Source organism: Danio aesculapii, chromosome 25 (assembly GCF_903798145.1).
Source record: "Danio aesculapii chromosome 25, fDanAes4.1, whole genome shotgun sequence".
Lineage (NCBI taxonomy): Eukaryota > Metazoa > Chordata > Actinopteri > Cypriniformes > Danionidae > Danio > Danio aesculapii.
In genome coordinates this window covers 26,160,498-26,172,787 of record NC_079459.1, presented here as the reverse complement: position 1 = coordinate 26,172,787, position 12,290 = coordinate 26,160,498, and the positions used below count along the sequence as shown (strand labels likewise).

General features: G+C 36.8%; 1 protein-coding gene across 1 annotated transcript in view; it reads right to left on the bottom strand.

The window, feature by feature from the left end:
• Positions 1-6,751: 6,751 nt before the first annotated feature.
• Positions 6,752-12,290, bottom strand: part of sv2bb (synaptic vesicle glycoprotein 2Bb) — a 50,859-nt gene continuing 45,320 nt past the window's right edge. Inside the window, exons 7-13 of the mRNA XM_056451990.1 lie at positions 11,934-12,047; positions 11,763-11,851; positions 10,801-10,965; positions 10,575-10,708; positions 10,304-10,504; positions 10,045-10,204; positions 6,752-8,193 (exon numbers count right to left, since the gene is read on the bottom strand). Of these exons, the coding sequence (XP_056307965.1) occupies positions 8,010-8,193; positions 10,045-10,204; positions 10,304-10,504; positions 10,575-10,708; positions 10,801-10,965; positions 11,763-11,851; positions 11,934-12,047 (1,047 nt within the window). The 3' untranslated portion in view covers positions 6,752-8,009. The remainder of the gene's footprint in view (positions 8,194-10,044; positions 10,205-10,303; positions 10,505-10,574; positions 10,709-10,800; positions 10,966-11,762; positions 11,852-11,933; positions 12,048-12,290) is intronic.

Sequence of the window (12,290 nt, the reverse complement as noted above, 5' to 3'; positions counted from 1 at the left end):
AGCTCAAAATCCTTGTATTTGTAGCCCTGTGAAATGGTTGAATATTTATTGTTCACACACACCCATGTGTACTAAAAATGTTAATTATAATAGGAATATACAAAAATACCAAGTTAATAGGGGTGACAATAATTGTGGTACACATTTATTTTGTAAAATTGTGTTTGTAATTGTTTGTCTTATTTATATTTATTAAGGACACCAATATTTGCAGAGGCCACTGCAAATTGTGCAGTTCTGATATTTGATTAGCATTAGCTTTAGCATGTGCTCCTAACTTTTAAAAATTGGCTGAATATTAAAAACAATGAAATGAGTGCAAAGAGTCATTCATTCATTTTTAGGCTTAGTCCCTTTATTAATCAGGGGTCGCCACAGTGGAATGAACTGCCAACTTATCCAGCATACCCACATAGCAAAATTTCTCTGGCCCAGATCTGGCCCACACAATCAGCTTTAGCTTGGCCCACACGTCACAGTGAATTACGGTACATGATTGGACAAATTCTGGCTTTCATACAAGGGCCAAGCATGCAACACATTCAAACACATACACTATGGCCAATTTAGCCTATTTAGTTCCCCTTTACTGCATGTCTTTGGACTGTGGAGAAAACCGGAGCACCCTGAGGAAACCCATGCGAACACTGGGAGAACATGCAAACTCCACACAGAAATGCCAACTGACCCAGCCGAGGCTCAAACCAGCAACCTTCTTGTTGTGAGGCGACCGCGCTACCCACTGCGCCACCGTGGTGTCCGAGAGTAAAGATTGTTTGTTAGCAAAATATCGAAATGGTTAAACCAGGGATGTCAAACTTAATTCCTGGAGGACCGCAGCCCTGCACAGTTTAGTTCCAACCCCAATTAAACACACCTGATTAAACTTATTGAGTCCTTCAGGCTTGTTTGAAACCTACAGGTAAGTGTGTTGGAGCAGGGTTAGAACTAAACTGTGAGGGGTGAGGCCCTCCAGAAATTAAGTTTGACATCCCTGGGTTAAACAATAGAGCCATTTTGTTCACAGAGATCTTAACTCATATATATTTATCATGGGTGGCAATATTAGTGGAGGGCATTGCATAGTATGTAGTTTTTAAATTTGATTAGCATTAGCTTTAGCATTGATTAGCCTAGTGTGATGCTAAACGCGCTCCAAACTTTTAAAACGCTGAACACTGAAAGAAAAATTATAAATAAAATGAGAGCAAAGATTTGTTTTGTTAATATTTAAACAAAAGATCCAAAGTTTAAATGATAAAGGCGTTTTTATATATATTTTTATATTTGTCAACCTTCTTTATATTTACTAAAAGTGCCAATATTATTGGAAGACACGTTATATTAAACATCATTAAAACTTCATTAGCATTAGCAATCATTATAATGTGATTTGAAATCTTCTTAGAAAACTGTTTTCTACACATTTAGATATGTCTGAATGTGTGTGTGTGTGTGTGTGTGTGTGTGTGGGAGTTTGGAAATGCTACTGTTTAGACTGGCACCTTGATATGGCACCTTGAGAGCTACTAGGTGTTAAACCTGTGAGACACGGTTCACGAGTGTCTCCGCGACCTCGCTGAGCTCAAGTCAAGAGTTCATCTTCTCACAATCACCCAAGTGCACTGTAGTTTACAATATTCATTAACAGTGTTCATTTAATTTCAGATTTATCTGCTGATCGACGTAACAGACTGCAAAAAGATCAGCTATGCTTCTCAAAATAATGGATGTCTACATGATTATCATTGTTTCTATTTTTTTGTATGTTGTTTAATTTATTAAAACATATTTGACAGTCATTTTTACAACAAATTAATTGTTTGAATAAATGTTACTTTTGTTGAATGTAATCTGCCTTTGTGTGTGTTTAGTTTAATTTTGAGTAAGACTAATTAAGTGATTTTACACAGTTTCTTACCTAAAAAGCTTTAAATAAATCTCGCTATAATCCAACTCTCTCTTGAAGATCTCAAAACTTCTGGTAGTACCTAGAATAGCAAAGTCGAGTAAAGGAGGTCGAGCCTTCTCATTTATGGCTCCTAAACTCTGTAATAGCCTTCCTGATGATGTCCGAGGCTCAGACACGCTCTCCCAATTCAAAACTAGATTAAAAACCTATTTTTTTAGTAAAGCATACACTCATTGCATCACTTAGCAGTATGATACATGAATGTGCTCCACACAGGTTTTTGCATCTTGTTTATATACACCGTGAACAGAAGTTACGCTAATTATTCTCTTTATTCTCTATTTCCACCTGGGGATACTCATCCCGAGGCTCTCAGACTATGCAGCGCCACTGATTCGATCCAAGACCAGCTACGAGATGATCCCAAGGTTTCCATATCCTGGACCAGGCCGTATCCTTAGCAGCTACTGTGGTGGTCATGGAGGAGTGGAGAGCATGAGACTGATTCCTGTGACTCTCCAGGGGACAAATGAGTCTTCGCTGAGGTCCAGCTTCCAGCCTCCGGCGCTTAGACTGCAGCTCTGCACAAGACGTTTGGCCAGTGGAGAAATGGTCGTACCCAACTGAGTCTGGTTTCTCTCGAGGTTTTTTAAATTTTCACTTTCGCCAATTGGTGAAGTTTTGGTTCGCATGCTTGCATGGTTCGGGATCTGTAGAGCTTTTAACTTGTAATAATATTTCAGTGTTTTACTCCATTTTGAATACATTCATTAAAACCCATGCACTGAAAAAAAAAGATTCATTGGATTTATTAAATGTTTTTAAGGTAAGGGGTTGCAAACTATTTAAAATGGCTGAATTTAAACAAATTAAGTTTACTAAGTTAAACTTATTTGCTTAAATTTAGCCCATATGCATTTTTTGCAACCACTCACCTTAAAACAATTTTGTGAATCCAATGAACCTTTTTTTTTTCAAGCTTGGTTCAACACAATTTCTTCCTGTTGTACCAACACAAATCGATTAAGTAAACCTAATTGTTTTTAAAAAATTATGTGGATTGAACATAAAACAATTAAGTGGTCCCCAAACAATTCAAGAATTGTGTTGATTCAGCTCATTTTAAATAAGTAGATTAAACAAGTAGCAAACATCACTTTTTGAGAGTACTGTAAGTGCCTTAGTGCGTTTAAATGTTTGAACAGTGTTTCGTAAATCCTGCAAATTCATGTTTCAGTACCTTGTGAGACATCTCAGCTAACATCTGAGTTTTTACACTATGGCTTGTCCTTCCAAGGCCCCGGTATGACCTTTGCGAACCAACCGAACTCTGATCTCACCCTCTGAGACAGCCGAAAGGTGCCAGGACTGTGGTGGTCTTTGGCACCTCAGGCACACAGTGGGCGAGACTGCTAACATCTATAAGTTCACAACCTTTCAAGACCACTTATGTTCATATCCAATCACAATCTCAAAATGATAAATCAGACTTACTGTATGATATGTTTATTTTTGGCATTTAAATCAATACGTTTAAACGGAATCAACCTCTTAACCTTCTCATGGGAACGACGGTGTTTCTCATGCTGTGCAGCATTTTGCACCCTGAGTGTGAATCAAAACAAAATATCTTGAGAAAGAGGTGCTGCAAATCAGGAGAAACATGACAGTGCATTGTGAGAACAGCACAAGTATGTGGAGCCCAATATGGAAAAAGAAATGCTGTTAAATAAGGACATTATCATCTGAATCTCTAACAGTCCAATAGTGTTTATTCACTGTAGAATTTGCATGTAAGTTGATCTTTGAGCTCAATTTTTTTGTATATTTTCCCGCCTACTCATACAGTTCCACTGACCGTAAATGCTGAATAGCTTGTCTACAAACTAAAACCTCTTAACCAAGTGAAAAATCAGACTCCGCTCCAGCTCAGTTTCCCATATCTTGTTGTTACATCTTTCACACAGTTGCTCAAATCCCAGGACAGAATGAACTGGCAGGCAGAGGAAAGTTTTCAGCCAAAAAAAAAAAAAAAAAAGGCAAACACGAACTGTGTGAATCACAAAAATGTTTATTTTTGCAATTCAAAATGTACAGTCACTAAACAAAAAACAAAACAGAAAGTATATTATTTCTGTGACAGCCGGAACAGACTTCCAAATAAATATGATATAAAAACTAAGACGTATAATATATGCTAAGCAATTACAATTGAATTATGCTGTGTTTGTTACTACTTTTGTAATATGATGAGGTTTCCTGGAGTGGATCTGTAACCTGTGGATCTGTTCAGTCGTTCAGGTGTATTGATTTATAATCTGGCAAAATTGTAATGATGTGAGCATGCGTAGCTTTGTTCTTTGGATATAAACAAACTTTAAAGTTAACCATTTTTAAGGGACAGTTCAGCCAAAAATGAACATTGTTATTAGTTATTTACACCGATGTGTGTCCAAAACTACATGACAACCCATGTGTTAAGTGGCTGTTTCAAAATGATGTGTCAAGTGAGTGGTGCTAAACAGCTAGCTTAGTTTTTATCAGATAAATACAACGTAAACTTAAAAAAAACATTTAATATGAGTTGAACCAACACAATTCATATGTTTTTTGGGTGGATAGCTTAATTATTTTATGTTCAATCCACTTAATTTTGTAAAAACTATTAACTTAAGTTAAAATTGTACATTGTAAAAAAATGCTGGGTTCCACACAATTCCTTCATGTTGTCCAAACACAAATCGATAAAGTTAGCTTAACAAATTTAAATGGATTGAATAGTAAATAATTAAGTTGTCCCAAAAAATCTTAAAATAAGTAGTTTAAAAACAAGCAGCACAATAATTGTTCAAGTGTACTAAACAGGCACTAAATAGCGGGGGAAGAAAAATCTGGGACTAATTTATTAAACGCTAATTTATGAAAAATGCGTTGTTGTTGTTGTTTATAAGTTGTTGTTTTATACAACCAAAAAAGTTGACTATATTGGAAAAAGAAACGTATTAGTTTACAAATTAAACGCTAATTTAAAGATGTTTTTAGTGTAGCATTGCAGCAAGGTGTTGTACAAGGAACTGAGCTGAAAAGAGTCTGCAATAATTGATAATCTGCAATATAATTATGATTTATATTACATTTATTTTGTGCATTACTGTACACAACAATTGTTTTAGCTGAAAATGGCAGTGAACTGTATAGGTATATTTATGATATTTTGCAAAAATTTTGGTAGTGGTGTGATTTTCCAATGTCAGTATGGTCCAAAAACCATATTTTACCTAGATTTCACAAAACAGGAAGTTTGAAACAGCATGAGGGTCAGTAAGTGATGATAAATTATTCAATTTTGGTTGAACTTTAAAGGGTACGTTTACACGACAATAGTGTACTAAAAGCTGAACTTTTGTCTTCACTTTTTTGGAAAAAGTTTCATATGCATAAAATGGATCTGCTAAATTAATAAATGTAAACAGATCTACAAAAACAGCCAAAACCCTGTATTTTGCATGCCAGGCCAGTAGATGTGTCGAGAAACGTTGCACATCTACGCACATAAGGTCCTAAAATTCACCATTGTTGTTTTGGTTGTCAAGTTCTTGCTTATGTATACACACTGAACATGTAGTAGTACGCATCCGCATGATGTCACTGTTTTCACAAAAGCAGCATTATGTATCATTTTCAAAATTGCACACTTCGAAACCTATTTTCAAAAGCTCGCATTTTTCACTTTTTGGGGTGTAAACGTACCCTAAAGACCCGTTCTCACCAAGTACGACAACTACAAAGATATAGTCATTCTGAAATGTAAAACCACAGACTGCAACTATAGCATAAGATGTTGAGAAACAATATTGTGTGAGTCACTTTCAGAATAATAAACTTCCGCTAGACTTTCAGCTAATAATGATAAAACAAATTAGTAAGAATGGTTCGCGCAATTTAAAGCTAAAGGCAATGACTGTGTGCAATAATGCAAAAAATACATGGAAGTGATGTAAGCCAGGCTAGCAAATTGAAGTATAAAGAGTGTTTAGATTTGAAAATGCTGGGGAAAACAGTTTGTGTTGTTTTTATTTCAATACACTGAATACAATCGCTAAATTTGTTTGATTAGCTTCATACATTCAAGAATACACGAGCTGGATTCACTGGTCAGATGTGCGAGTAGCGGTAATGTAACAGTGAGTGGTTAATGCTAAAAGAAAAGCATAAGCTAAAAATGAAACAATTTTTATCATTCATTAATTTTCCTCCACATTAGTTTCTTATTAATCAGGGGTTGCCACAGCGGAATGAACCGTCATCTATTCCAACATATGTTCACAGCAGATGCCTTTCCAACCACAACCTAGTACTGGCAAACACCCATACACTCTCGCATTCACACACGCACTCATACACTATGGCCACTTATGTTTACTCAATTCACCTGTACTGCATGTCTTTGAACTGTGGGGGAAACCAGGAAACCCACACGAACATGGGGAGACGAACTCCACACAGAAATGCCAGCTGGCTCAGCTGGGACTCAAACCAGCAACCTTTTTGCTGTGAGGCGACAGTGCTAACCACTGAACCACCGTGCCACCCCCTGATCAGATTCAGATTTTTAAATCAAGAATACATGAGCTGGATTCACTGGTCAGATGTGCTTGAAGCACACTAAGGACAAGCGGGTAATGAAAAAAAGCATAAACTAAAAAATATATTTATTATTCGTCAAATATATTTATAATTATATGTATATTTATATATCGTGCTTGGTGTGAACAGGTCTTCAGAGGCTCCTCTAACCGCCTCATTGATGTGGAACTAAAATGATACGTTACCAATGACTAGTATGGTCTAAGCAGTTTTATTTGCAGTGAGACATACAGTAGATCATCCAGACAGCACATTGATAAAAGACACAAACATTACTTGGTAAATTACACACATGCAACTCAGTCAACAACAAGTACAGATATGTGGCTCTGTGAAGCTCAAGTCCAAAGTGACCAAACCGTCTGACGTTTTCAGGATGCGAATGAACAAAACAAAAGAGCGATAGAGAAGGAGAGCGAGAGAACACCAAGAAACCACACATTTAGTGAAAGGCAAGGAAAGTGAGGCTAGTCTCGTACGGTTCTCCGCCAGTTTACAGTTAATAAAACAAAAAAAATAATCATAACGGAGGAAGCACACATAATGGTTTCCACACAAGTGCACATTCGCCACCGAGCATCCGAACGTACAGCAACACATTAAGATCAGTCTCTTGACAAATATTAGGGACAAAAATACACCTTTTTTTTAGCAGAGGATATTTCATAAGCAAAGGCAGAGGGTGAGACGGTAGCAAAATTACAAGCTATAGAATAAAATAAAAAGAAAATCTTCGACAGTACCTGAATTTTTATATATGTATTTTCTAACCAAGAAATGGCACAGGATTGAGACTTCCATGATTCTTAATACCCCATCCTAACAAAACGGTGACTAATTTTGCTTTTACTGAAGAGTTTTGCTCTATAGATTTTTCTGAATCTATGTACAGTTGAAGTCAGAATTATTAGCCTTCCTTAATTATTTACATTTCTAAACATAATGGATTTAATACATAATTTCTAAGAACTGATTTCTCTTATCTTTGCCATGATGAGAGTACATAATATATTAGATATTTTTAAAGATACTAGTATTCAATTTAAAGTGCAATTTAAAGGCTTTACAAGGTTAATTAGGCAAGTTTTTAGCTGAAATAAAATAATAAGACTTTCTTCAGAAGAAAAAATATTATCGGAAATACTGTGAAAAATTCCTTGCTCTGTTAAACGTCATTTGGAAAATATTAGAACAAGAACAGAAATTCGCAGGAGGGCTAATATTTTTGTCTTCAACTGTATGTAAGTGGTGAAGATGTTTTTAAGTCCCCGAATAGGCATGTATATGAAATATCAGGCATATGGATACATAGTTGACTAGGGGTAGATCCATCATTTGGTCCTTGGGATATTGTTAGTAATTTAGCCATTTTTTTAACACACCCAAATTTTACTCATGCCAGCAGTTGTTATCTTCACACTAATAGTCATACACTTTCAGCTTCAGATTTTCACATTAAGACCTTCTCTCTGGTCTCGGGCAGTTTCAGGGCCAGCACTCCGCCACTGACCAGAGCAGCGAACGACAGCAGAATGGGGATGACTTTGGTAATGCCTATGAATGAGGCGAAGATTGAGCTTCCCAAAATGGCTGCCAACTTACACATGGCGTTTAAAACTCCGAACGCTGTGGCTCTGCAAGAGAAGTTGAAAACACGCGATGAAAAATGGCATGTGAGTACAATTGATTTATTTTATTAAGCCTGAAATAATGCTAAAATTATAATTAAATAAAAAAGGTTACAAAGTTTGAAATATTGCCTTCACAACTAATTCTAAATTACTAAATGTACTAAAAACTACACCTGAAATAAAGCCAAAAAAAGTTCACCCTTTGTAGCATGGGTAACATGCACTAAACAAGGTGTGAAACTTTCTTTTAGCATAACAACAGAATGCTGAAAAAGCTAGTTAGCATTTGCTGATCTGCTAGCAAAAACAAAAATAAATTTCTGTTACTATAGGCCTACTATAATTTACAATTTGCCAACCTGATTTCACCAAGTAGAACATGATTTCAATCAGCCAACCAAAATGAAGGGATACATTTACTGTTTATGTTAAGTTTGGGTTTATGCACTTCTACATGATTGTTATCCAACTATTATTCTCCTCTGATTTTGGGAATAATTTACAGTTATGGTTAAGTTTAGGGGTAGGATAGGTATTAATTACATTTTTAAACAAAAATGATGTTCCAGAATCAACATAGATGTTAATTCAGGATTACAGCGTACTTGGTAAAATGACGTGCATTTACTATCACTATACACCCACCGGCCACTTTATTAGGTACACCTGTCCAACTGCTAGTTAGCGCAAATTTCTAATCAGCCAATCACATGGCAGCAACTCAATGCATTTAGGCATGTAGACATGGTCAAGACGATCTGCTGCAGTTCAAACCGAGCATCAGAATGGGGAAGAAACGTGATTTGAGTGACTTTGAACGTGGCATGGTTGTTGGTGCCAGACGGGGTGGTTTGAGTATTTCAGAATCTGCTGATCTACTGGGATTTTCACGCATAACCTACTCTAGGGTTTACAGCGAATGGTCCGAAAAAGAGAAGATACCCAGTGAGCGGCAGTTCTGTGGGACCAAATGCCTTGTTGATGCCAGAGGAGAATGGCCAGACTGGTTCCAGCTGAAAGGCAACAGTAACACCAATAACCACTTGTTACAACCGGGTTATGAAGAAGAGCATCTCTGAATGCACAACACATCCAACCTTGAGACGGATGGGCTACAGCAGCAGAAGTACCACTCCTGTCAGCTAAGAACAGGAAACTGAGGCTACAATTGGCACAGGTTTACCAAAAATGGACAATAGAAGAATGGAAAAGTGTTGCCTGGTCTAATGAATGGTCTCGATTTCTGCTGCAACATTCAGTTGGTAAGATGGTCAGAATTTGGCGTCAACAACAGGAAAGCATGGATCCATCCTGCCTTGTATCAACGGTTCAGGCTACTGCTGGTGGCGTAACGGTGTGGGAGATATTTTCTCAGCTTACTTTGGGCCTATTAGTACTAATAAAGCATCGTATCAACACCACAGCCTACCTGAGTATTGTTGCTGACCATGTCCATCCCTTTATGACCACAGTGTACCCATCTTCTGATGGCTACTTCCAGCAGGATAGCACACCATGCATAAAGCGTGAATCATATCTGACTGGTTTCTTAAACATGACAGTGAGTTCGCTGTACTCAAAAGGCCTCCACAGTCACCAGTTCTCAATCCAATAGAGCACCTTTGGGATGTGGTGGAATGGGACGAGCAGCTGACAAATCTGCAGCAACTGCGTGATGCTATCATGTCAATATGGAGCAAAATCTCTGAGGAATATTTCAAGTATCTTGTTGAATCTTTGCCACAAAGCATTAAGGCAGTTCTGAAGGCAAAAAGGGGTCTAATCTGGTACTAGTAAGATGTACCTTATAAAGTGGCTGGTGAGTGTAATTACAATAATTACTATTAGTCATACCTTTTAGAAGCTGGGTAGAGTTCCACAGTGATGACCTGAATGCCGTTCCACGCTGCTACGCTAACGCCATAAAACAGACACTGCCAGGCGATAATGGCTGCTTGACTAAAGCTCAAGAACAGAAAAAAGGTGCATCCAGCAGAAACAAGCATCGAACCACCTGTAGAGAGAGAAGAAAACATGCATTTTAGTTTTTTAAATCCCTTCCTGGTTAGATACTAAACTAGCTTACAAGATATTAGCATTTAATTAGCGGTACCTATAATCTTGATTCGTCCGATCTTATCCATGAAGAGTGCCGAAATAATATTTCCAGGCAACACGGCTAAGCTGCCTAGGAAGCTGACCAAGTAGATGAGGACGTCGTTGTCCTCCTCATAGTCTAAATGGCATCCCTTCTTGTTGTGGAGGAAAGTAACGTTCTCGAAAGTACAGTCAACAAACTTTTCTTCATACAAGTCTGTGGAGAAACAGAAACCATGAGGCCTAGTTTTCAAAAATATCTCAATATTAAGGAAATGATCTCTTACCTGTGTCGTAAAAAACAGTACTGCGGATGGTGCAGTTTTCAAACATTGTTTCCGTCGATCGGACGTTCTCGAAGAAGCAGTCCACAAACAAAGAGTCTTCAAATTTTACAGACTTCATCTCGATGTTGATGAACCTGCGTAAAAGCCGACACACATTGAGATCCTTATTAATTAAAAAACAGTCACGGATAATGTATTTTTGCAGATGGTGTTTCTGTGAACGTACTTGTCATTGATGTATTCTCCCTCTTTATGCACTTGGTTTTCCAAAGAGAAGTTGAAATGAAACTGCTCCACCTTTTCCCGATGGAACAATTTCACTTTGGATTCATATTCTTCATGTTGGAGGTGTTTGATCATGTCAGGAAACCACACCGAAAGCCCGTAATAGCTAAAAAATAAATAGCAGAAGAAAGAGTCGCAATTCAATTTATATTTTAAAATGTGAATTTGGGGGTGGGATGATGTATTTTTGGACTAATGGCTGACTGGGATGATATTTGGGTGTGCAATTTCAGTTTCCAACACAACAGGTGCTAAAGTTAGCCATTTAACAGAAGATGATTTAAAGGGATAGTTCACATAGAATTGTAAATTTGGTCCGCAACAGCTCCCCCACTTTTAATGTAAAAAACAACTGCAAAATGATCAGTCTGCACAAGAATATTTTATATATCGTAAACATACTAAGGACATTTTTGACAATTCCGAGTATTAAAAATTATAATGTTGTGATGTTTATTTATTGAAAACTAAGAGTTTTACTTTATAAGATTTCAATATATTATTAGGAGACATGGGTATTAATTTTATGTTGCCTGTATGTTTTTGTTGACTCTGAAAGTCCTAGAAGTCATTGATTTGCATTTTAAAGGTAATCAAGAACCATGACTTCAGCTAAAAATCTTTGGATCACACTTTATTTTGATGGTCTGTTTGTTGAATTTAAGTTACATTGCATCTACATGCCAACTAATTCTCATTAGATTATAAGTAGACTGTTAGGTTGGGGTTAGTGTGTTGACAAACTTGCAAAGTTTCTTATAGTCAGTTAAATGTCTGTTTAGCAGAAGTTACAACAGAAATCAAGCAGATATTAGTCTACTAATACTCAAATGGACCATCAAAAAAGTGTTACCAATCTTTTGTTAAGTAAAGACTAATTTGTAATTAATAAAAGTGGTTTACCTAAACGCCATAGTGAACCATATGATGGCCATCAGTAGAGTAGCGAGTCTTAGCTCACGACCAAAGAGAGACAAAACATTTTTGATGACCTGCACACAAAGATAGCTTCATTATAAGATTGCATATTGAAGAACTTGGCAAATTGATAAGACAAACAGCTTTATGGTTTACCAGCTTTGTCAGTGTTAAAGTTCGAACCACCCATCTCTGGAAAGCAGTTCCAGTTGCAGTCTGAATCTCAATGAACTCATCTTCTTGGGTCTTTGGAGTCCTGATTTGAGTTACCTGGAAAATAATTCATCATTCATGAGGCACTGTTGTAAAATCAGAGCTAACCACATTATTTTGGTGGTAAAATCAGAGCTAATCACATTATTTTGGTTGATAGTTTTCTCCAAAATAAAAATTCTGTCGTTAGGTTATCCCAAATCTGTATGAGTTTCTCTAAACTGCTGAACACAAAGTATAACATTTTGAAAAATTTTGATAACCAAATAATAATTGATGGTATCCATTGACTGTCATAGA